At 39.0% G+C, this 27093-nt stretch overlaps 1 protein-coding gene across 1 annotated transcript in view; it reads right to left on the bottom strand.

Moving 5' to 3' along the window:
• itsn2b (intersectin 2b) overlaps positions 1 to 27093 on the bottom strand; it is a 112767-nt gene that overhangs the window by 56191 nt on the left and 29483 nt on the right. The window contains exons 3-8 of the mRNA XM_064341028.1: positions 21514 to 21606; positions 11946 to 12009; positions 10024 to 10199; positions 8825 to 9040; positions 6827 to 6923; positions 5929 to 6071 (exon numbers count right to left, since the gene is read on the bottom strand). Of these exons, the coding sequence (XP_064197098.1) occupies positions 5929 to 6071; positions 6827 to 6923; positions 8825 to 9040; positions 10024 to 10199; positions 11946 to 12009; positions 21514 to 21606 (789 nt within the window). The remainder of the gene's footprint in view (positions 1 to 5928; positions 6072 to 6826; positions 6924 to 8824; positions 9041 to 10023; positions 10200 to 11945; positions 12010 to 21513; positions 21607 to 27093) is intronic.

Genomic DNA, 27093 nt, shown 5'->3' with positions numbered 1-27093 from the left:
CTGAAAATTAACATGGAAATGTGGTCAGGTGGGCCTCTTATCAACGAACACACATGACGATGGGCAGGGCTTACTGCCAGCTTTATTACTGTGTTCAATATCACCAGTGTCGATGCATGTAGTAGTAGTTTTATTGTCACCATCCTCCACATGACCTTTGTTACCTACAATGTTCTGTTCAGTCTTGCTGCGGTATTTGTGCATTCATGCACTTACCTATTAATTAATTTGGCATGGTAAGGCTCCAGGGGATTTTCACCAAGGGATCCTTTTACTGTTCTACAATTAATCATGAGCAGTCTATCTGGCACATGTTTATTAATTCAATCAATGAAATAAATCAAATTTTATTTATATAGCGAATTTCACAACAATTGTCACAATACACTTCAGAGACAACCCTGGCCTAAACCTCCAAAGGAACAAGCCTACAGCAGTGGCAAGAAAAAACTCCCTGTGGCAGATGGGAAGAAACCTCGGAAAGGAACCAGGCTCAAAGGGGAAACCCATCCTCCTCTGGTCAGCTCAGGGTGTAGATTGGTGACCAGCCAATTGGTCAGTCAATGTTTATGTCGATCAAATTGGTGGCAACTAAATGGCAGTCCTGAGGTAGCGGCAAATTTAATTAGAACTCAAATGTATTTTTCCCCAAAAAAGGTCAAAATTAAAAATTGTTTTAATTTATTCATCCTCAAGCTTCAGTGACATGTTAAACACAGCCAACCCCTGTAAGGCAGGTACAGTTGAGGCCAAAAGTTTACATACACCAAGGCTAAAGATATTCAAACTCAGTTGTTCACAATTCCGCACATTTTAGGTTACCATACATTTCTTTTGGCAAGTCAATTAGGGCTTTGTTCTACTTTGTTCACATCAGAGGTAATTTTAAAACAATTGATTAAAGACAGAGTTATTTCAGCTTTAATTCACAATATCAGAATTCCAGTGGGTCAAAAGTTTACATACACCAAGTTGACTGTCTCTTTAAACAGTCATGCATGATTCCAGAAATTGATGTAATGACTTTTTAGAAACTTCTGATTGGCTAACTGTCATAATAAGGAGTTAATTCGGAGTTAATTGGCACCTGTCGCTGTATTTAAGGGCCTACCTTTAGAACCACTGCCTTTTCAACCTTGATACCATGGGAAATTCCAATTAAAGTGTCAAATTGTCTGTCAAATTGTGGACTTCCACAAGTCTGGTTCCTCCTCAGGAGCAATTTTGAAACAACTGAAGGTACCACGAGCACCTGTACAATTTTATGCGAACATAAAAATCTTGGGACCGCACAGACACTGCATCATTCAGGAAGGAGGCACAAATGAACTCTCAGGCCTGAACGAACTTTGGTCCAAAAGGTTCAACTGAACCCCAAGACAACAACAAAGGAACTGGTGAAGGAGTTGGAGGCATCAGGTACCAAAGAATATACATCCACCATTAAGAGAATCCTACATCGCCAGGGCCTGAGGCACAAAGTAAATTTATTCCAAAGGTTAATAAAAGTATGTTGAATAAGAGTATAAGATATTTAAAAATGACAGCACAGAGTAATAAGGCTGAATACTGTAATATGCATGCTAAGGTTAAAAAAAGAACTACAGGAAGCAGGGTTTCCCCCAAAAAAGTTGTTAGGCCCGGTGGCAAGTATCTTTTGACGGGGGCCAGCGGCCCGGCAGTCAAGTGTCTTTTTTGACAGGGGCCTGGCGCAGGCCAGCGACAGACTGATGGCAGCATTAAGGTAGGGCCCTATAGTTTCTGTGATAACAGAACCACGGACAGAATCGCGGAATTGAGAATTTTAAAAAGCTATAACACAGATTCCATAGGATAACATAATGTGAATGTTGTTATAAATAAGTAATTTATTCAACACACATTTTTAAAAATCAACAACTATTTACAGCATAGCAGAGTCTTACAAAGAATCTGACAACACTGTACAGTCTTGGAATGCTGCGTTTTCAACAACAACAAAAGAAATTTAAATAAATAATATCAAAGTTACTGCACTCTACAAAAAACTTCCCTATTGGCTACTGAATCTTACAACAAGCCTTGGAATGCTGGGCACATTTAAATAGGGATGGGAATCGAGAACCGGTTCCAAGTTGTCCTATACATTGGAATCGTGTTTTTACGACAGCTGCGCATTGCAAAGCAATGACGTAACACCTTGAGGAAGGCACGCATACAGGCAGCCTTTCTCAGGTGTTTATTTTGGATGGCAGCTGTCACCAAAAATTTGATCCGGGGAGTCAGCCTTGATACATTCTGTTGCGATAAAGATTCTAAGACAACTCAGCAATTTCTCTGGATTAACAGGTTATTTTCTAGCCTGATATGCGATCGTATTACTAAATGGATACACGTCATGCAAAGTGCAAGTAGTTGGCTATCTCCCTGGATATGAAGTAAATGTTTTTACCAATAAATAATAATAATAAATGCGATTTTATCCATGGAAATAGCTATACAAAAAGGCAAAATAAATGTTGTGGTTGTGATTGCCGTCATAGATGTCAGAAGGAAATGTCACTGACAAAAAAAAGTTTGCTCTCTTTGCAGTGGTTTGGGCTGGAAACGAGCTGCAAGAGCAGGATATGCACAACACTGCCTACTGATTGGCTACTGAATCGGAATGCTGGGCACATTTCAACAACAACAAAATATCTATGTATCTGTGTTACTGACTGTTTGGCTAGCTAGCTAAGTTAGCTAAATGACCATGTTGTCGTGCACATCAATGTCATCAAGCTAATGTTATTAATAAACAAGTGAAGTTGTTATTTTGATGGAGATTAATAAGTCATATAATGTTACAATGTATCGAGCGTTACATTCATGCTATTAGTTTAACGTTACCTACACACTGCTTAAGTTAATATAAAACGAATGTACTTATCGATGAGATGAAGTGATAACGCAGTTTGTAACAAGGTTAGTTAGCCTACTAAATAAGAAATGGTGGCTTGCTAGGTAACGTTACCTTGTGAAGTGTTGAACGTCACTCTACGCACAATGAGGGTAAATGAACACTTAAACCTGCTGTTTTCCTATAGTGTGTTCGCATTTTAACCAACAGAGGTCGCTGGGGAGCTTTCCAACCGAGGCACCCCACTGTAACTGTAGTTTAAAAATATTAATACAATATAAAACATATTGAAAACATATTGAAAAACATATCCAAAAAAAATTCCCCGATGCTTAGGCCCGGCGGGCCACCGGGCTTGCGATACACTGGCGGAAACCGTGGGCAAACTGCCCAAAAAGCAAAAACTAATCCTAAACATTTCTTTCAATACTGTAGAAGGGAAAGGAAAGTCAAAGAGGATATCAGGTGCATCAGGAATGACGAAGGAACATTGCTTTCTAAGAATAAAGATATTGCTGATGCCTTAAATAGTTATTTTGTTGAGAGTTTTACTAGAGATAAGGTTCTAATAGACCGGAAGGCATATTCAGTATTCAGAAAGTCTTATCAGATATTGAAATATAGTACTGCATGAATTACTTAAACTAAAGACAAACAAGGCAGTAGGTCCTGATGGCATTTTTAAATCACTGGCAGGTATTTTTAGACAGTCCTTAGAAACTGGAGAAATTCCCGAGTACTTGAAGCGAGGTAATATAATACCAATATATAAGAAAGGGGACCGTATTGATCCAGAAAACTACAGACCTGTAAGTTTAACTTGCATGATATGTAAAATACTGGAATCTATCATTAGAGACATGTTGTAAGTATTTCTTTAAAAAAGCAAAATCCTAAGGGATAGCCAGCATGGTTTTCGTAGAGGAAGGTCATGTCTGAGAAACCTTCTAGTATTCTTTGAAAAGGCTACCAAGTGTTTTAATTATAACAAGGCGTATGTGTATGATATTATCTACTTAGATTTCCAAAAAGCATTTGATAATGTACCACGAGAGACCTTCTTGAGCCATGACTAAGAATATTGTGGTATTCTTTGAAGAAGCTACCAAGTGTTTTGATTATAACAAGGTATATGATATTAACTACTTAGATTTCCAAAAGGCATTTGATACGGTACCACATGAGACTTGTTAGTAAAATGAAGACAGTAGGAACTAGAGGATGTATTTCAAAGTGGATTCGGAACTGGCTACAGGGTAGAACACAAAGAGTGGTAGTAGGAGGGATACTGTCTGAGCAGGGAGTCCCACAGGGATCGGTGCTGGGACCACTGCTCTTCCTCATATATACCAATGACCTCGACAGGGACATTGAAAGTACATTGGTCAAATCTGCAGATGATACAAAACTGGGAGGCCCAGCTAATAGTTTGTAAGCTACTAACGTAATCCAAGAAGATTTAAATAAAATCCAGAAGTGGGCGGAAACCTGGAAAATGAAATTTAAGATACCCAAATGTAAAGTTCTGCATGTGGGAAATAAAAACATTAAAGCTATGAGGATAGACTTAAGATGCTTAAACTCTTCAAGCTTAGTAAAAGGAGACTCAGGTGATTTTATTGAGGCTTTTACATTCATAAAGGGGATCAACAAAGTGAACTACAAGAGATTCTTCAGGTTGAGTTCCGTTAGTAGAACAAGGGGACATAATGGAGAAAGCTAAAGCTTGATCGCAACTGGGTCTTCCAGCAGGGCAATGATCCTAAGCATACCTCCAAAGTTGTAACAAAATGGCTTAAAGACAACTAAGTGAAAGTATTGGAGTGGTCATCACAAAGCCCTGACCTGAATCCCATAGAAAATCAGTGGACTGAACTGAAAAAGCGTGTCCGAGCAAGCAGGCCCACAAACTGACTGAGTTACACCAGTTCTGTCAGATGGAATGGGCATAAATTCCAGCAAAGTATTGTGAGAAGCTTGTGGAAGGCTACCCCAAGCATTTGATTTAACTTAAACAATTAAAAGGCAATGCCACCAAATAATAACAAAGTGTATGCAAACCTTTGACCCACTGAAAATCTGATATAGTACAAAAAAGCTGAAGTAAATCTATCTCATAACTATTATTTTGAAATGACCTCTTATGGAAATCAAGTAGACTTAACACAGGATATGTATGGTAACATGAAATGTGTGGAGTAGTGAAAAATTGAGTTTGAAAGTCTTTAGCCTAGGTGTCTGTTAACCTTTGGCCTCAACAGTAAACAGATCCTCTGCAAATTCTACATATTTCTACACGCACGCATGCACAAACACACACAAACTACATGGCCGAAAGTATGTGGACACCTACACATCACGCCCATACCCTTTCCAGTTTGCACGATGCATTTGGGCAGGTAGAGTTGTCTTGGCATTGCCAAACCCAGATTTGTGTGTCAGAATGCCAGATAGTAAAGCGTGATTCAACACCCCAGCGAAAGCGTTTCTACTGCTCCAGTGTCCAACGGCAGGGTGCTTAGCACCACTCTAGCCGATGTCTGGCATTGCACATACTAATCTCCGGCTTGTGTGTGGAAACCCATTTCATAAGGCAAGCATGTTCAGATATCTAGTGGAAAGGCTTCCCAGAAACGTAGAGGCTGTTAGAGGGGACCAACTCCATATTAATGCACATGGTTTTGATATGAGATGTTCAATAAGCACATACAGTATCGGTGTGATGTTCAGGTGTCCACATACTTTTGGCCATGTAGTGTTTTATGCAGAGTTAAATATTCTGCTTTGACATAAATACACCTAATTCTGTGCAGTTCAGCGTGCATCATAGCTACACTGATTGCTCTTAGACCATATACAGGCATTTTAGTTAGTGCGCTTTTGTCCCATGACCAAGTGACTTCTTCACACAGCAGAGACAGCAGAGACAGGTGGATGAACATAGTGTTCATTGCAGTGATGTGGAGGCCTGAGCTAACCTAAGCTGGGTGGCCATGACAGCCTCAGGCCAATAACAATCTATCACTAGGCAGAGTGAGCAGCCAACTGACCTGAGAGGTACCCAGTCATCTGCTTGTCAAGCCCATTGAATTGCTGGCGGTATTTCAGCCGGGATGACTGAGGCACTGCCCAGTCCAAGGACCCCACTTTTGGAGAGTTGCTGGTCAGAGAGGTGGTGGAGGAGGAGTTGGAGCTACAGGGATAGAAGAGGAGAAGGAAGCAGTTGGATTTGACAGTAATAGCAGTTTAAGCAACGCACTGTTTGCTTATAACTTAATTCATAATATTATTCACTTACATTTATACACTTAGACTAAAGGAAGATGCTTCTCTCCAGAGTGAATTATACAGCTTACATTTCAGACAATCAATTGACACGCTAGCTCCCTAACCACTGTACTACATATAGTGTTCCATAACAGCATATGTGTGGGATTTGCAATTTAATGTCTGTATACCAATAGGATTTTGAACAAAGCAACATTTCAGGCAAAATACTTTGAATTATAATAGAAATACTGAATCACTGAGGAGAGTTTACACCTGATTCTACAAGTGTTTCCCTAGTCCTACAAATGTTTCAAGGAAATTATAAATATATTTTATATATATAATTTTATTATATATAATAAAAAATAGGAGACCTCGGAATTGTATCTATTACTACATGTAAGCAGTATGCATTAGAACAACACCTTCAGTTATGTGGAAAATATTGTTAAATGTAAAATAAAATGTATTGTTGACCACTGTACTGACAAGATACATCTATTCCATGACATTTTGAGGACATTTGTATATCAATTACATCATCACATCAAATGTTCTTTTTCAAATACTGAAAACAGATTTGGTTTTCACACGTAAAATACAAGTCACACCTGTATTAAAGACAGAACATCTCAATACATTATTTTTTTCAGCAGCCTTGTTCCCCTGGGCACTCACCTGCTTGAGCCGAGGTCCAGCAGAGACTGTGTCTTCGTCACACCGGCTCCTCCAAACCCAAGTGGAGGAGAAGAGAAGGAGCTGGACAGTGGGAGAGCTGCAGGGACATGAAAACAAGACCTCCTCTCACAAGCACTGCGTGAAGCAGGAGCACAACCCAGCATTTCAGGGCTGTTGCATGTCACTTCTCATTCCAACTAATTACCCTGGCTTAATTCTCTAAACACTTAGTTTTTCTCCATTGTATACACAAAAAATTGAACTATGCACACAATTCTGATAACTTGAAGCTCATCAACAACAAGACTCCACACTTCTAAACTCTAAGCACAATTCCATTGTTTTCACTCAAATAGCAATTCTAACTCACATGTTTGCAAAACTGTAAGCACAAATCTCATTCAGCACACTTTGTTCACCTGGAAAACACTGGCCTTCAAAATTCCACACCCTAATTACCAATTGGTCTCACTCACTTCTCACCGGTTCAAACTCAATTGGTAAAACAATTCAATTATGTGTCAGAGTATAAAAGAGGTCTCAGGTGACCTCTACTGTGTTGGGGAAAAAATGGAGCAGCATGGAGAACAGAGAGGAAGAGGAAGAGTGAGAGCAAGAAGAGGAGGAGGAGGAAGGGGAAGGCGAGCCAATATTTCTAATGAAATCCGCACAACTTTGGTTGACCATGTACTCAATCATGGCCTAACAATGACCGAAGCTGGGCAGTGAGACCAGCCGAATTTGAGCCGCTTCACGGTAGTCTCAATTATCTGGGCATTTAGAGATAAGAATAGGCAAGCAACCACTTCAGTAGTCTTCTATACTCTCTACAGTAATTACAGTAATGTAACTTTATAGTTTCTATGGATATCTACAGTGCTTAGAGAAAAGTATAGTGTAATGTTGTTTTGTCTTACATTTATTAAATATGTCTAGCCTATACTGTATATACTTTTCACAGCATAGAAAGACGACCAGCAAGAGGTGGCAGAGGCCGGAAATTTACAGATGAGCAAGAGACCGCCATAATCAACATGGTGTTGGCTAGTACTGTAAATATTTGCTTTGTTACCTTTTTGTATTTGTGCACTGATTTCATCATTACACTCCCAGAAAAACAGTCTAAACATTTTCTTACTGTAGTGTTTTTCATTTTACTCAGTGTGAAAGCTTACCCCAAGCGTTTGATTCAAGTTAAGCAATTAAAAGGCAATGCCACTAAATACTAACAAATTGTATGTAAACTTTTGACCTACTGGAATTCTGATAAAGTAAATTAAAGCTGAAATAAATCTCTCTCAGATCGATTGTTTTAAAATTATATCTGATGTGAACAAAGTAGATGTCCTAATTGACGTATTGATGTATGGTAACATGAAATGTGCGGAGTTGTGAAAAACTGAGTTTTAATATCTTTAGCCTAGGTGTATGTAAACTTTTGGCCTGTACTGTTCAACTGTATCTTGAATACCTGAGGGAAACATAAATAGTATTTGTCGCAAGTGACATTTAAACCAATTATTTTCCCCCTCACATAAGTTCTACATCTCATAACCGAAAAGACTAATAAAGTAGGTTAGAAACTCCATGCAACTGAACTAAAATGCTTTGTTGGTAAATGAAAACAAGAAACCTTCTTGTGGCGCTCCTGAAACTCTTTCTTTTTGACATTAAAGGTGAAAAGTTTGTCATTATATCACTTACAGAAATGAATCATACCCATACTTTCCCTATCCTTGCCAAGTAATTCTCAAAAGGCTGAGGGCCTGAATTGCCCAGCCCCTCTTCCCTCCCTCCTTCCTATAGGATTTCACTGACCTGAGGCAACAATTTATGGGACTAAATTAGGTTTTTGCCATATGGGTTATACCTGTCCACGCTCTACAGATCAATAAACCAATGAAGAACACAGCCTATGTCCCACACCTGACCCCATATGCAACAGATTAATACAGTGGGCTGAGCAAAAGGACGAGCGAGGCAGAACCACCCACTTACTTGTGGTCATGGCAAGAGTTGGCTGCAAGATTGCTGCTGGTCCGTTCGGTAGGGTGGGGATGCTGAGGGATGGCACCAGGGACATGGGCAGCCCGGTGGGCATCAGTGGCCCCATGGTTCCCATGGTGCTCATCGACGTCATGGAGGTAGTCATAGGCATTGGTGCCAAGATGGGCATGGTAGGCATGATGGACAGGTTTGGCATGGATCCCATCCCTTGGAGAGATACACAGGCATAACAACAGTTAGAGAACCAAAGGCACATATATAAAGGGAAAATTGAAAAGGTAATTTGCATTTTTTTTTTTTTTAAAAGGAGAGCAGGACACTCATCCTTTCATATTTTTTGGCAGGGAAGGGGCCAGAGCTGCCATCACAGGGGTCAAACCCCCCTGCTCCCGTGGGAAGAATTGCATATGGCCGATATTTGGTTGCCCTCTGGACTGCACCACAAGCCTCCCCATTTATTTACATTTTGAATCACTCAAGTTGCTCCTCAAGTTACACAGTCAGAATTGCCATTTAGAGCACTGTAGCTGTTGTTTGGCCTCTAGTGGTACATACAGACATTTAAAAAATAAACAGCTGCAGACAGGAGAGAAGGGTTTCCAGTGGTAATCAGAACCAATAATGGAAAAGTGGAAGAGGGAGATGGAGTATGTAGAAGCTAGAAAATAAAGCCTTGCGATATTGAACTCAGTTTATTGTGAACTTGCATTCCTTTTGCTACGTGCCATTCTATCAACCTGATGTTTTGGGCAGGTGGGTGGGTGGGTGGAAGGATGAACGGACAAACAGACAGACGGACAGATAGACGGACGGACAGGCACATACAATACACACCCCTGCTAGGCGAAGGTTTATGGTACAGTGTTGCAATAGCTGTCAGAGCAGAAAAGGACCTACGTTACAATAAAAATGAACACATGCTGCATGAACAAAACCAGGCCTTGGGTCCAGTCCACCTCCAACAGAACACACGTGAATTTGCCTCATAAAGATTTGTGACACCAGCCATGCATTTCACCCCTTGCATCTTGTGTAACTTGAAGAAACCAGGACACAGATGTCTACAGGTTCAATGCAATGGCTTCCTGAAATGACCGTGCGGGAGAAATCCCCTAATCTTTCCAGCTTCCTACTCTAACCAGACAAAAGGCCAGAGGGTGTGTGTGTGTGCGAGTGGGCAGGGCATTTACCAAAGCGGGCTGAGGAAGATGCCATGGGAGATGGTGCGGGTACAGGCGGCTGCTTCATGATGAGGGGTAGAGAGCTGGGCAGGCTCTGGCCCTGCAGCTTCATCTTTATCAGCTTCATGGCAATGGAGAACTCCAGCTGGTCCATCTTCCCATCCTTGTTCATGTCTGCCAGAGCCCTTCACAACAAATGCAGAGCCAAATACAAATTCAGATTCAAACAAGTTTCAAACAATTTGGCAGCAGCTAAAACTGTTGCTAAACCATCAATGATAATGTCAATAATAAAATGACATCAACAAATCATAGCTACTTAATCAACACTAAGTGCTTCCATTCAGAATAAAAATCCTGAGGTTGTCTGCAGCCTCAAAATATTCTCAGCTGAGATGGAAATAATAAGTTTCGTTTTCATATCTGAGCTGAGTTAACCATAGTGTACATCACAATTTCATTTCCGACACCGCAAATTTAGAAGCGGCTCCAGCTGTGGGGTTTGGTTTCCAGGGGACCCTGATTTAATCTGGGGCTGTAACTCAAGATCCTGCCTTTGTGTGGCCAGTTGATTACACGTGGGCAGCGCTAACGAAGAGTAGTGTTTACTTTTTGGAGCAACTGAGGGTGATGGGGGAAGTGGTGGTCAGAGCAGGAAGCTCAATACAACCAGCAAGGCTTGTGGGCACCAGTGTTTCTATCCATGGATGCAGGAACACCTCTTCAAAACACTCTGATTTAGATTTTCTTCTCTAACTTAAGTGCAACATACATGCTTCAGTCTCATTCAGTTCAATAATCCATACACTAATGCTTACTTGCCGAAGATCTGATGCAAATGCTTGTATTATGATATGAATTTCTGATTTTCCTTAGAATAAAAGGAAAATAAAAAGTATTTATATAAATTGAAAATATCTTTTCCCACAATCATGGAAAACTAGCTCCCTCTTGGCAAGCTTACAAACAAGAATGAGCAATATTTCAATTGTATGTATTTGAAATCTGTTTTGTCTATTTTGCAATTTATGTTTTATAAGCCTGGAGAAATTCTGATGATAATCTGTATTAGGAAACAGTAAGAGGAATGTCTGTTTTTTTCACATCCTGGTCTCCCTTTATAAATAAATATACCCTTTACTTTCCCCTCGCTCTGTTCCATCACTGTGTTTTGTTAATCCACTTATCCGATTTGCTCATCCACTCATCATTTAGCCTATCATTGTGGTCTCACATTTGTGCTTTGCGGGTGAGTTAACTTAAATTAATTCTGCTCGCATCAATCTGACATGCCCAATTGCAACTCTGAATGGCTCAATGATTATCCAGGGGTACACCAACTATGGGAAACTGATAAACATTATTTATCTTCCAAGACACATAGACTTGTTTCATTAATAAGGAAATTTGTGCATTGTATGTCCAAAAAACAAAAACATAATGGTGTTGGTGATATCCTGCAGACCCTTTTTATGAAAAAAGGCCTCTTCCATTTGACCAGGACGCGCAACAATTTTTGTAGGAAACAAACAAAATTGTTATCCAGAATAAGGTACATGGCAAAATGATGTGGTCCTATGCTCTTGACAATTCAACATGATCCTTATCAAGAAATACATTTTGGTATATTCTAAATATTAGAATCCATTTTATTTTGATAAAATTGTTGGAACCCATATTCTGCAGTTATTTTGATACTTTCATTTCTAGGGTATTTTGTATTTTGAGTAAAATACATTCCAATGTATTTTTTCCCATGTCACCTCACATACAGGATCTCCCAGACAGCTCCTCAACCTAGTCACAAATATCAGTTGAACTATTTAAGCAGAATTATGATGTATGAAACTCACAGTGTAGTAAGAATACAGTGCATAATGAGGTTGAAATACAATGAGTGGCAGTAGGTCATTTTTCTGCTCGGATGTTACCATATTTCGGCGAGCACAGTTGAGGGGAGGCCAGACTGCAGGAAAAACTTTCGCGCCTGGTCTCCTGCAGGGGCAAAGACAGCACAGAGTGAAAAACTCAAGCAACTGGAACTTCACAGAGCAGTGGGCTGCAACAGGTGTTTTTCTAAGACCAACATTGCCTAACTCTAGCTCTAGTAGTTTTTGCTGACCATGCAAAATACTTTTGTAAGTCACTTTGGCTGAAAGCACCTGCCAAGTAAATACATTCTTGACAAATGCTCACCTGATGGCCCACAAGATAAATCTAGGGCCCAATACTTTCAATATTTTTTTCCCCAAACAAAAAAATGTTTTTTAAAAATGATTCTGTTTGGTAGCGTGGACAAATCTACATTTTCCCCTAGGATAAACAGTGCCATATGTTTGCTGATATACCGAGCTGACATAGTTTTCTGGAGTAAGTCAGAAGAGGAGAAAGACAGCATGGATTTTCTGTCTCGATCTACTGAACACTACTAACATTTCATCATTACTATGTAAGTATTATTGATGAAAATATTTAGGTTATATACGTTATTATAAAAACTGAGTGCCTTTAAATAGGTTAGTGGTATTTTATAATGAGGATATTTCACACTGTAATGTAAGCGTTCATTGGTAGTTCAGTAGTGTTTGTGTTTCATGCACCGGATATGACATGAAAGCTGGAACATTGCCAAAACGTGGTGGACGGTTTAATATTGTTTTAATATCATCCCAACCCCAATCAAGAAAACATTACATAATACAGAGTACAGAAAAACACACAAGAGTTAATGATTACACATTTAGGTACTATACCACATAGTGTGATAATGTTTTTGCATAATTTCTTTTATCTGATATCAATGTTTCACCTTAAACATTCATAAGGGGCACATGTATATGCTTTATAATGAACAAAAAGCATTTTATTGATTTTTAGAGAGATTTTGGATATGTTGCAGGACCCCTAGATATAAGAGGCCTTATATTTAAGCCACTGTTCTGGCGGAAAGCTTGTAATTCCCACTTACAGCAATACATAATTTAGACATTTTGGATAGATTTGGAGACACTGGGTACACTGCTTACTTTTTGATTCATAGATCTTTAGTAGTTCTGCATATCCACCCTTAGATTTGACACACCTGTGGTCAAGGAGTTTTTGATCCAGGACATGTATCGTTTAACCTTCTTGAGCCATGACTAAGAATATTCTGGTATTCTTTGAAGAAGCTACCAAGTGTTTTGATTATAACAAGGTAGACTATATGATATTAACTACTTAGATTTCCAAAAGGAATTTGATACGGTAACACATGAGACTTGTTAGTAAAATGAAGACAGTAGGAATAAGAGGATGTATTTCAGAGTGGATTCGGAACTGGCTACAGGGTAGAACACAAAGAGTAGAAGTAGGAGGTATATTATCTGAGCAGGGAGCTGTTAGAAGTGGAGTCCCACAAGGATCGGTGCTGGGACCACTGCTCTTCCTCATTTATATCAATGACCTTGACAGGGACATAGTAAATTAGTCATATGTGCAGAAGATACAAAACTGGTCCAGCTAATAGTTTGTAAGCTACTAAAGTTATCCAAGAAGATTTAAATAAAATCCAGAAGTGGGTGGAAACCTGGCGAATGGAATTTAATATGTCCAAATGTGAAGTTCTGCATGTGGGAAATAAAAACATTAGGCAGGATTACTTTATGGGAGGAACAAAATTGGAATGTGCTCTGTTTGAAAAAGACTTTGAAGTAATGGTTGATCAAAGCCTTTCTGGTTCTAGGCACTGTGCTGTAAAAAAAGGCCAACAGGATGCTGGGATATATAGCCAAAAGTACTGAGTATAAATCCAAGGAAGTTATACTTATCATATACAATACATTTGTTAGACCACACTTCCAGTATTGTGTGCAGTTCTGGGCACCGTACCATAAGAAAGATATAGAGTCTCTGGAAAAAGTTCATAGAAGAGCAAAAAAACTGATTCCTGGTATGAAAGATAAAAGCTATGAGGAAAGACAAGATGCTTAACCTCTTCAAACTTAGTAAAAGGAGACTCGGGGGTGATTTGATTGTTGATCCCCTTTATGAATTTAAAAGCCTCAAAGTGAACTACAAGAGATTCTTTAGTTCTGTTAGTAGAACGAGGGGACATAAATTCAAATTAACAAAAGGCAGATTCCATGTAGACGTTAGGAAGAATTTTTTCACACAGAGTAGTCAATTTCCTGTACCTGCGTATATCTTATATGGCTTGATACATACTCTACGCAAGGAAAGCAAATGCCAGTGCACTTTCAGGACATATGCAAGCTCATTGCTTACATATGATACACACGTTTACCAGCTTCGTTTAGCCCTGTCTGACGTCATATACTACTAATCCACAAGGTGGCAGTCGGCTAATCTGGTTGGAGTCAGTAACCTTGGAGCAGAAATGATTACTACTTTGTTTGTAGTTGTTTGTTGAAAAGCATTTACTTTTAGCTCCTCTAATGGAAACACATAGAATCACACCACGTGTTTCTGTCGGATTGCAAAATTGGGACTACACATTTTTCTTATGATGGAACGTAAGAAACGCCCCTTGCGTTGCTCGTTGCGCATAAGAGTATGTAACAAGCCTAACCCTCATGCAAAACCCAGAGATGTGTCTAATGTTGGAGATTCTAGACACCATCCCAACACACCCAGAGCAGAAACAAATGCACTACTATTAGTGTTGGGAAGTTTAATTAATTAAAATAAATCCGTTTGTTTGAGGCAGTTCATCTAAATGAATAGCTAGTACTTTCGAGTCATTGAGTCTTTAAATTTATTTTCCCAGACTGCAGTGCACCTCCTACGTGATGCTTCGGTTTGGTTCTGCTGTGTTAAAAAATAATAAATTTTTCCGAACATAGGGGATAGCAGGGAAATAACTAACGGCTTAATTCTGAAAATATAACTAGAGATAATTTTTAATACAAACAACCTTGGCTATGATTACACCACAATGAAATTCGATGTCACATGTCACTATGTTGCCTAGAGTTAAAGTTGAGTTAAATAAGTGTAGATTCAACTCAGACAGGATAAAGTCTGATCAATCAATTGGTTAATTAATAACCGACTGACAACTGGCTAACAACCCCACGGGGGGTGTCTGCACTTTTACCTGGCTAGCAATCCCCGGAAGCTGCTATATCAAAACTATGCAATACATAGACAGTCACTAAACGACTGTTTACGATTACATACATCAGGATTCCTTGACATACACATACAATACAGTAACTGAAAAACACTTCCGGTAAAAATATCTCCCAAAATATTTATTAAACTCTCCTGGCGTTAGCTGGAGACAAAGACATGATAATTCTGTGTGTTTACCTGAAATCCGTGTTGCATTTTACCCGTGTTAGGTTTTGCATTACAGGCAATTTACCCCGGTCTGCCCTATTTACTCTTAGTTGCTGACATGCTTAAGCTCGGTTCACAATGTCAAAGGTTATACCTACTATTGAAATAATATAGGCTATAGTAATACTTATTATTATATTACATTATTATTGCATTTAGACGGGTTCACATGGACCATATTTTTCCTTGGTGGGATGTTGAAAGTTTACATAATTTGCTTAACACAACAATGTGGTTTGATTGATGCAGAATTTTATTCAATGTTTATGTTATGATACTAAAATGCATCTGTGACAAGCACAATTGAACACAAAATGTGAGGAAATGTGAGTGGTAGGAATATTCTCTCTTGATTCTGTGATAGGAATTTTCCCCGTCATGTTAAAAGAAACAAAACTGAAATTAAACGTAACTCATATAAAGAGACACGCTCTCGGTGTGAGCTCCCAGTTTCGGCCCCAAACTGTGGAGACCAGCACACCTTTAAGCACCTGGGCTGATCACCAAACGCAAACCAAACACTTTTGCTGTGAAATCCTACACGTCATTTAATTGTTTATTATGAATTACAAATAAGACTAATTTCATTGCTACAATCTGTTCATACTGTATTAAGGGCAATGCTGTTTCTTAGCACAAGTGAAATAATAAAATGCTATAGAGATATACTGGATTTTGTATATGGTCCATGGGCTAATTTGATTTTTTCTCCAAAATGCAGCGAGTATGCCCTAAAAAAGTTCTAATTATCATCAACGTGGTCATTAATGTAATTAAGATCCCAGTGATACTATTTTTCAAAGAAACTGAACACTTCTTTCGCAAACATACCATTTCCTGTTTGTGTTTGTGTTGCTGCTGCTCAGCCATTAGTCATTAGTATGCCCACACTCAAGTCATTCTTTTTCAGTAAGCTTCTTTTCGAGTTTTCGTACCAGTTAAATCTTTCAGTAGTTTCATTCGTTTTAATCTTTCAGTAGGCTACATTCTAGAGCCCGACCGATGCCAGATTTTTGGGTCCGATGCCGATCCCGATTTTGGAGAGTCCTAGCCCACCGATTACCGATGTTTTTACCGATATTTTGTCAAGAAGTGCAACATTTTCAAATAAATTTGAAAAACTTATATTTTATTAAAGTTTCTATATTTAAGAACATTTAACTTATAAGCAAACAAAAATTTTAATAAACACACAAAGAACTTTTTAGATTAAAAAAGTAAAAGATGATATTACATGAAATATATATATTAACACCATCTTTAAGTGTGTGAAATCAAAATAACTCCACACCTTTCTTTTACTCCTTTCTTTTTAATTTTTCTATAAAAATGAATTTTAAAAAATCAACTTTCCAGTTTCAAGCATATATTTTTATGAATATTATTATTATTGTTGTTATTAATTTGTTATTATTTCTTAGTATCTATTCTCATATACATTAATTACATTTTCTTTTTTTATTTCTACTACATGATCTCAAAGAGTAAGACTTTATCTAGCGAGCTTCCCTGTCCATAAGAATTTGGTGGTGAAAATAACTACAATGCGCTCTGACCCGTGACTAGATGACACACTCGCTCGCAATAACGCATTAGCTATTGACTCAGCCTCATTATTTCTTATTATATATTCTCAGTAAGTTAAATGAATTATATTTTCTTATTTTATTTCTACTACATGATCTCAAAGAGTAAGACATTATCTAGCGGACCTAAAGAGTGAATCAAGTGTAACGTTACATGAAATTAAATTGACTGGATGAAAGGCTACGTGAAAAAAAACTACAATGTTTTACAATGCAGTTACCCGCGCTAACTGTTGGTTGATTCACTTCTCCAACAGCAATCCTTCTCTCATGTTATCACGACAAAGCTAGATAACATGGCTTAAAATGATCCATGTTAGAAGTGTTTTATCTGCGTTTTTACTGTCTGGTTAACTTGCTACGATGACGCCTGACTAGATGACACACTCGCTTGCAATTACGCGTTGGCTATTGACAGAGCATCATATAGTAGCTAATATCATTATCTCAGATTTTTTCTGGTTATTTATTTGAGAATACAGCGATGTCCTCTGGAAATGTAGATCCTACGCTGCTTATGTGCTCACTGCCACTTCATAAAGGCTTGCTAGCCAGCTAGCTTGCTAAAGTGAACCAAATATGTTAGTTAGCTCGCTCGCTTGATAATGAGGATTGATAAACATAGTGGTCGTACAAACGCATTTAATTAAAAACTTTCACTAAATATACATACCTTTACTACGGCAATTGAATCTGTGCAGACAAGTCTTGCAGTGGAGAATATTGGATGAGGCACGACTGACAAACGTCTTATTAGAGAAGTAGCGCGTCAGCTGCTGCAGTTCACACTTGTATTAGAGCTCCCTCTACTGGATAATTCTAGTAAATAGCAATTACAACGTTCGAACAGACAAGTACATATAAATAATTGTTTTTTTGTTTATTATACTTATTATACTAAAAAATCGGGACACATCGGCAGCATAACTGCTGATCCCGATGTCGTCAAAAAAGTCAAATAATGGCCGATATATCGGCCAAACCGAAACTACTACATTCAGCACATTTTGGTCATTTGAGTCTTTCAGTAGGGAAAATTCAGTACATTTCCTTCATTTGAGTCAGTACATTCAGCACAATCAGTTAATTTCAGCCATTTGTCTTTCAGTAGAATTTGGTAATTTGAGTCTTTCAATACATTTTTTTCATTTGAGTCATTCAGTACATTTCGTTTATCTAGTTCATTTTAGTCTTTCGAACTTTGAACGAATTGAAGGAAACAAACGAAAGACCAGTCTGACTTGCTTCCGCTCCAGCACAGTAGTACACAAGCGATTTCTTATCATTTATTTAATAACATAAATATTATTTGCAATGCCTACAGTGCAAATACAAAACAATCCCATAGGCATATGTCAGCTGCCTACATTTTCAGAAATAAATCTCCTACTGAATTTCTACATAGCATACACCGTTGTTAGTCTTTTCACAGATGTTTGCGTAACATTTAGCCTGCATTTAAAAATAAAAGGAGTGCAAGTTAGGTGACGTGAAGTTATGAATAACAGATTATAACAATATATATCTAGAGGCTATTTTATTAAAAGAGCACACTATTCAGCAGTGTGGGACAATTTCTAATGAATGGGTAGCTGTATTGATATAGAATCCATTGGGAAATGCCTACTGAATACACACTCTTTCATTCACGTTTTATTTAGGCTACATTATATCATGCAGTCAAAGATCTTGGTTAATTTGTAAGCCAATCGCTTTCATTTTACACAGGTAGGTGCTTGTCATTGGGCGTTTGGGTGAGGGAGAGCGGTAGGGATCCAGCAACATGGACGAAAAACATCCAAGGCTTCAGCCCCGGAAGCCCACCCCTAGCGATCCCACTGATGTCTACTACTACAAAGTATACATTTATTTGCTTTGAGTGCTCAGCATAAAAATAAGGAAACAAGAAAAGGGGAAAAAACCCTGAACCATCCTCTCACTGTGAGCATCCTACTGCACACCCATAATCCCAGCATGCAGCAGACAGATAAAGAGAAAGAGAGATGAAGAAGGGAGGAGAGAGGAGGAAGAAAAGAGAGAGGGAGGAATGGAGGGAGAGGGGGAAGGAGAGGGAGAGTGAAAGAGACAGTCAGGAGGAGAGGGAGAGCAACAGAGAGCAAGAGAGTGCCAGACAGACAGCGAGAGAGAGAGCAACAGAGAGCAAGAGAGTGCCAGACAGACAACGAGAGAGAGAGTGAGGACAGGGGTGGGGAGGAAGGCTGCTGTGTGTGACCCTGGCTGCACAATACTCCCTGCACAGCCTCAGTTTATTATTAGTCATTTTGTTTCTTTGTTTCTTATGGCAGAAAATAAGCTGGAGACTTGTTGAATAACACACCTTAAAGGCACACTATGCATGATTTGTTATTTGAAAATATTATAAAATAACTATGCTAAGGCATATCTATGATGCATTGGCATTCTCTGTCTTTACACACTTCAGCCAAATTTGTGCACCTTTTACCTGTATTTGTTATTCAAAAATATGTTTGGGACATTTCTGGGCATGGTGCTCTTTTCTGTGTGGGGAGGGGTGGGTGTGGCTACAGAGCCTGTGGTTTGGGATCAGATTCCAAGTGTTTAGCCGCGTTTCCACCAAAAGTACCCAGAACTTTTAGTCCCAGGAACTACTTTTCAAGGAACTAAAAGATTCCTTCAGCCCATTGTTGTCTGCGTTTCCACCGCGGTGTAAAGTCCCATGAAGATTAGGCAAATTAGCCCACTGACGTATGAAAAAGCGACGTTGTCGTCGGTCCATCTGTCCTATGATTTCTTCTGTAACCCCATACTACCACCGAAGTAGCCTACATTATTTTCTAATAACCGGGACAGCCCGGAGGGGTTTATTCCACTTATATACAACGGGTTACCAACAATGACTATATATGGTTACTTTTGTATTTATTGATTTTTATCGATTTAATCACCTGGAATTGAAATATTCTTCTGCAGCCGTTTGGGCATATTTTACCGTTGTCAAGCAAAACTGTCGTTGGTAGTTGAACTTGAACCGTTGTTATGCAACAAATAGGATATAACAGGCCAATAGTCAGATTGTAACTGTTTTATATATCCTCTCAAACACATTCATTATGTTTTTATGCGAACATTCACTTTCATGTCTTGACATCCGAGGCGACAGAATGCATTCACATTTCCAATATAACTGACAACAACAGCCAGTAAACAATTTGCTGTTTGATTACTTTCTCATCGTCAATTCCATATAGGCTAATCGCAAAATGACAAGAATAGAACGAAAACTCGGACTTGCGTGAAAATTTTAATTAGCAGTGGTACAGCCACCGTTTGCTTTCCTTCGAAGTTACTGCTAGCCGAGCAGCGAAGTGTGCCCTCCAGATGCGAACCATGCACCACAAATTAGTCCATAGTCTTCCTGGTCTTTTTGTGGAATTGAAGAATGGCAGGGTAAAATTACGGCAGTCTGAAAAAGCTAAAGGGACGATTACTAGAATTAACCTGTTATTTTACCCTGACAAAAAGTGCGGAAGGTGATTTCCAGTTTGCTTTTACTGTATCACCAATGTAAATTACGCAGAACTACCGCATACCTCACATTACTGTATCAAACGTTTTGAGTCAATTACAACGGGCTAACAAAGAAAATCCGGGAAGAAAATATTCAGCAACCAAATTAATCCGTTTGAATGTTTTGGTACATAATATGCTGTCCCAGCACGAATGCTTAGCATTTTATAAAACGAATACTAAAGCAAGAAAAGAACAGAAGAGCACACGTTATAATTCCAAGACATTGGCAGGCTATAACCAAAACTAGGCTACTGCGCCGCATAACATACAAGTTTGATTTGAAGTTATTATGAAAATAAATCGGTTTGCGGTTGCAGATTTTTAAACATGGCGGTTGAAATAAAACACTGCAAGTAGTCGACCAATCAGAAATTTTCAGCGCTTGCGCCCCACCCCAAAGGTTCCGATACTTTTGGAAAGTACTACCCCCCGAGCAGGGACGTTTTTGGGGGTAAAATAAAGACCCCGGAACTTAATTTAGACCCTAGTTCCTGCGGTCGAAACGCACTGAGTTCCTCAAAAGGTTCCTAGTTCGGGGGTAAAGTTCCTGCGGTGGAAACGCGGCTTATATCAGAGTAGGATGGAGAATGGAGAGTTTTGTCTGTACATTCGGCAAATGCGGAGTTTAGACGAGGGGGTCCACTTTCTCTTATTTCCGAATGTGTGCTAGGTGTTTTGATGACTTGCTGAAACGAGTAGCACCATTCATCAAACATGCAGGAACTCACAGAATTCCCATCTCTACAGAAGAGAGATCGGCGTTGATTCTCCGCACATTAGCATGTGAAGTCTGCCCTCTGAACGCTCAACCGTGACGTAACCAACCATGTGATATTTGGACCAATAGCTGAGAGGGGGAGGTCGGAGAACAAGAAAGAAGTTTTTGAAAAGTTCTCCCTGGAGGCCGTCGCACACTGTACCGTACAAACACACAACACTGCGTCTTTTTGTTCTTCAGTTGTTCTCATTGCTTCGTTTTGCTCAAAAAGTTCTAGACCGGTGCTGATGTGTTGCCTACCTGACACATAGCCGAGAGTGGGGGAGAGGGTGTCAAACTGCTTGTTGTGTTTGTCCCTCTCCTCAGGAGTGATGGCCCAAACAATGTGACCACCTGCAGGGAGAGAATGAAGGGAACTCATTAAGAACTAACACAGAAACAGCGCAACACGCAGGGATTGGATTTCCATTAAGCCTAATGGGAATTTAAGCAACTTCGATTGAGGCAACACTACCTTCACAAAAGGTCCTCACTCAACACAAAAGGAAGGAACATTTGTGAAAACCCACATCAATTGATGCTATCATTTTTAAGAAATATTTGGCACAGTAGCACAGTCGCGGTGGCAACTTTGTTTTCTAAGTCGAAGCCAGACAATCTCGAGGCCTTTGATCGTGGCTTGCTTATTTATTCGCAGCCTACAGGAAATACCACGCTGTTAATTACATCACATCCTCCTTCAGTCTACTTTCAACCCAAACAGCAGGTCTAAAACTGTATGCACACCGCAAAGGATCAGCACAACCCCGCACAAACCCTTTCTCACTTATAAACAGAACATTTAAACAGCATTGCGATTCATCGCTGAATTTGCCACTGTACAAGCAACTGAATCTAGGATAAAATGAAACAAATTCAGGCAGAATGGGGAGTGACTTGTAGCCTAAAGCAGTGACAAAGCACATCTTTAAAAATCTCTCAAAAGCCATTCTCACAGAGGTTTAAATATTGAAAGAGGAACATGACATACTGGTCCCAGATCAAGTGAGGGAGGGGCCACTGTGTTTCCTCCTTCAGTGCTATTGACACACATGCATACTTAAAGACCCAGCACCGTCACAAATGTTTGACTGCAGACTCTAACTACACTACAGGCAATGCTGAAGATCCTGCATTTACATTTCACTGCAAATGCAATTAGCATTTTCAAACCATATTTGGTTACAGCAGCACATTTTATACTGACATAAGAGGTAGTACCAACATAGACAAAATGCAAAGCTGCAGCCATTTTCAAAGGAAGAACAGCAACACCTGTACCCAACAATTATGTTATTCAATAACAATCATATGGTTAGTACAAATGAGCAGCATCAGCCTTTGTTTAACAAACAAAAATGTCAGCACTAATTTGTTGGGATTATAATCAATCAAGTGATCAATGACAAAGTGATTGGCAACTGACGATTAAAATCAGTTTGCGTATATTGAGAGACGGAATTATGTGCTCCTCTCAATAAATTACAAAAAATGTTTCTATTATGCAGTTCCATTACGTTTGAGTATAAATTTGCACCAATTTGCACAGCTCTAAATGAGTCGTCACCCGCTTATTTTTCTTACTTTACAATAATCTAGTGAAGCTTTAAATGAAAATTTCAGATTAAAAATGTATACTTCTGTATACACCAGGTGAAGTGCATCCAGACAGTACACTGGCCTGGTGAATAGCACATCTATACTATCCATTGGCCTGGTGAACAGCACATCAATACTATACATCGGCCAGGTGAACAGAGAATCTACACAGTACTCCGGCCTGTGAACAGAACGTACACACAGCACACTATTGGTTAACATACAGTATAACAAATCCAAACCCACTGACAGGAATGAAAAGGGTATATTCTCAGGATTATCACAAAGCAGCTTAAAAGGCTATTAAACTAAAGCAAAATACATGAGGTAAAGGCACAGAAACAAAATTAAATTCATTCAAAAATGTTCTTTAAAATTAAATTAAGGCTTTAACAGAAAAACTTGAGACGAAATGTCATTTTTTTAGGCATGCACAATAATACAAAGGTTGTCTTAGCCAATAAATAAATGTTTAAAACAAAACTAGAAATACTGTCTCACGGTTGTATGCCTCCGCCAACCAGTAGCCAGTGCTCTGTTTTTCACGGTGATGTGCTGGGGTGGTGGTATCAAGGCTTGGAGGTCAGCAGTCTCAACAAGCTGTTAAGGAAGGCCAGCTAGGTGATCAGGTTGGAACAGGACAGTGTGGAGGCAGTGGCGGAGAGGAGGATGTGTGTATATACGTATGAATTATTACATTATAGATAAAATGAACAGAGCGGAAGCATTTTTCTTGGGTTTCAGGGTGGTTTTATACACAAATGGTAAATGGTAAATGGACTGCATTTATATAGCGCTTTTATCCAAAGCGCTTTACAATTGATGCCTCTCATTCGCCCATTCACACACACTCACACACCAATGGTGAAAGGTGTGTGAGTGTGCAAGGTACCAATCAACTCGAAGAATCAACACAAGGAAGTTGTAGCGGAATTCCTTGAGTCCAAGTGGATGTGCTAAATTTGAAGAAATTCCCTCAAGGCGTTCCTGAGATACAGCGTTCACGAGAGAATGGGACGGACATGAGGTCACAGTGACCTTAACCTTTAACCACCAAAATCTAATCAGTTCATCTGAGTCCATGATGTGGAATCCTAGGCTAACTGGGCTTTACTGACCACCAAAATCTAATCAGTTCATCCTTGAGTCCAAGTGGACGTTTGTGCCAAATTTGAAGAAATTCCCTCAAGGCGTTCCTGAGATATCGCGTTCACGAGAATGGGACGGACGGACGGATGGACAACCCGAAAACATAATGCCTCCGACCATGGCTGTGCCGTCGCGGAGGCATAAAAAAACAAGAAAAAGGTATCTGCTGATCAACTAATATTATGGCTGATACAATGGGCCCATAAAATGATGCAACATGCAACGTGCTAGGGAAATATGTAGGCATATTTTTAAATTATTTTTCCAGACACCCACATGAAAATCTATACAGACTTGGTAGCTCAATACACTCCTGCTCTCTGCTTAATAATAAAGTATGTAAGTGGAAATATTTTAATAATCAATATTTTATTGTGCTGATGCAGCATAATTTGACATCTACGCTTATGTACTTATTCCATGAATGGACTGAAGTTTGTGTTTGTGCTATAATGTGCTATAATGCAAAACCAAACAACCAAATAGGCTTATCGGATATCAGCCTCAGACCTTCCACGCGTTATTTGCAGACGTCAATTTCCCATGTTGTTGAGCTATCTGGCCACTTGCCCAATTTGAACGTGTGCACATGTGCCCTAACTACGTCTGTATGCCCAGGGGTGGCCTACCACTATTGAACAAACTAAGGATTCTCTTTTTGTTGTCTTTGTCCTTCTTTATTTTGGATAATTTATAATTTTTACAAATAATGACATACTAAAGTAGTCTATCAGATGTAGCATTAAGGATAATATCACGTTATAAATTCCTTGTTAGAGTTTGTCATATCCAACAGTATGCCAGTGATTTAGCTACCACTAGGTGGTAGAAGGAATCCAATTTTGTGGAAACCCTTTCGTTATCTGAACAAAGCGGTATTTGGATTGGATAGAACTATTAAAATGATGATCTTATCATTAAGATCGCCAAGACCTCATCACGCTCTTCAAAATCATCTATTTACACCTTCACTATGATGTAGGCCTATAAGGCAGAATAGCTGCAGTTTTAAAGCAAATGGAGTAGATGGCATGCTAGATGGGCCAATTTCAACAATTTCATGATGTTACATTTGCCCCATATGTGTTTATAATTTGACATTGTATGTTAGAGTCAATACTGTGACCATAGTGTTTGTTGCAGGGGCATTTAAATCAAACAATGTGAAGATCCTGACATAAAAATGGTCAAAGCTTCAGTTCCTTTTAAGTAACTGTGTGAAAACCAAAACATGTTACAATTGCCCCCAGTCTCCCCTATATGATTTTAACGCACGATGCAGGGGAAAAGAACCACCAGATGCAAAGCTAGCCATCTAACTCCATATACTCCATAACAGTAGCTATACTGTTGTATAAATCGTTGCGACGGTGTTAACAGATGATTTTGAAAAGCATAAGAAAATATTTTATAATCTTTAAGTTCAACGTTTTAATAGATTTATCCATTCAAAATACCATTTAGTCCAGATAATGAAAGCGAAGTTGCTGGAATCCTATTGCTTTCGTTCCGATTATTATTATTTTTTGGCATCCAAGCAGCCCCCCAATTTGTTTCCACCCATAACTCCCAAACCGTGTGGTCTAGAATCAAAATGATTCCTTGGCTCATGCAGAACGAAATGTATATTCCCAATTTCACTACGCACATGGCAAAATTTGCCATTTCCAATTTTTTTAACTTGCAAGCTAGTCTCTGCAGTTTGATCCTCCATAATTTTCAAAAAAATGTTGACTTTTTAAATAATATGGCCAGAGGTAAATAAATTTTTGAGGGTGTGACCATTTTTATTAAAACAGCTGTAACTCATGAACGCTATCTCTGATCTTCATGAAATTTGGAATAGAAGTATGTGATTCAGAGGCACGCAAGTTTTGGCACCTCTCTGCCAATAGATGGTACTATAAGAGTCAAATAACTTTAATTGGCAATAACTCTTCAACAGTTTAGCAAATCTGGATTAAATTTTTTGACGAAACATACTTTTGCGAACTAGTTCTAGGCTGTTGAGGCTTGAAAGAATCTGTGGAGTATGAAATAAAATAATTATAAAAAAGTGGAACTTTCTAAACATATGGTCACCATATGCAAATCAACAGTTGTGGGTGTGGCCATTTTTACTAAATTGGCTATAGCTTGTGAATGCTTTGTCCAATCATCAGAAAACTTGCAATCATTGCCTCTGAGGCAGTTTGCTAATTGGTGGCCTTTTGCCAATAGGTGGTGCTGTAAGAGGAAAATAAATAAAAATTCCTCCAACTCCTGATGAACTGGCCAAATTTAAGGGATGTAAGACCACAATATCTTGGTCTACATTCTGTAGTGTACTGAAAAGCTGCTCACACACCACAATAATGCAGCTCGGAGGACGCAAACTGTGAGACAAAAAAAAAATGAACCACAGCATATGTAATCTGCACAGCTGAGGACATGAGCCTAAAATACAGGTTTGGGTTATAAAAATAAATAAATAAAAAACAGCTTTGGAGGAAACACGTTCTGTGAGGAGTTTCTAACTAGGCGTGCATTCCTTTGATGGGACCTGCTCAAATGGGGGGGAATTCGAGAGTCATTTTTATTTTTAGCCGAGTCGGCATTTTTTTATGAAAAAAGAGCGCACAATGATTAATTATGAAATTAAAATATATCATTTTCAAATCCCATCGTCTGGGTTTTAAATGAGTTTTGTGCCTCATAACTAATATGAAAGTGCCCTGTGTACATTCACTGGAGAATGGTTTGTAATTCTGGAACTTATTGGTAAAATTTCCACAGGATCAATTGTTAAATCTACAAAGTGAGAACATCTGCCTTTTCACCATAGCTTTCAGTCTCCTTGTTTATCAGTTTACACACAGGCACCTGACAAGGTTCTTTTCTCCTTCTCCTGTCAATGAAATCCTCAAGCCTAATGATACCAGAGCACATTACTTATAACACTATAGTGCCAGTGTAGGTACAGTCAAGCTTATTTGGCTAAATGGACAGTCAAACAGGGAAAGGTCATATATGACCACCAGCTAGCTGCTCAATGACCACTGCATCTCAACAGCAAAAATGTCAGTTCTTTTCAGTAAGTCATTCTCATTAGAA

Source organism: Anguilla rostrata, chromosome 6 (assembly GCF_018555375.3).
Source record: "Anguilla rostrata isolate EN2019 chromosome 6, ASM1855537v3, whole genome shotgun sequence".
Taxonomy (NCBI): Eukaryota; Metazoa; Chordata; class Actinopteri; order Anguilliformes; family Anguillidae; genus Anguilla; species Anguilla rostrata.
Note: the sequence above shows the minus strand (reverse complement) of the source record. Positions and strands in the feature narration are given on the sequence as shown.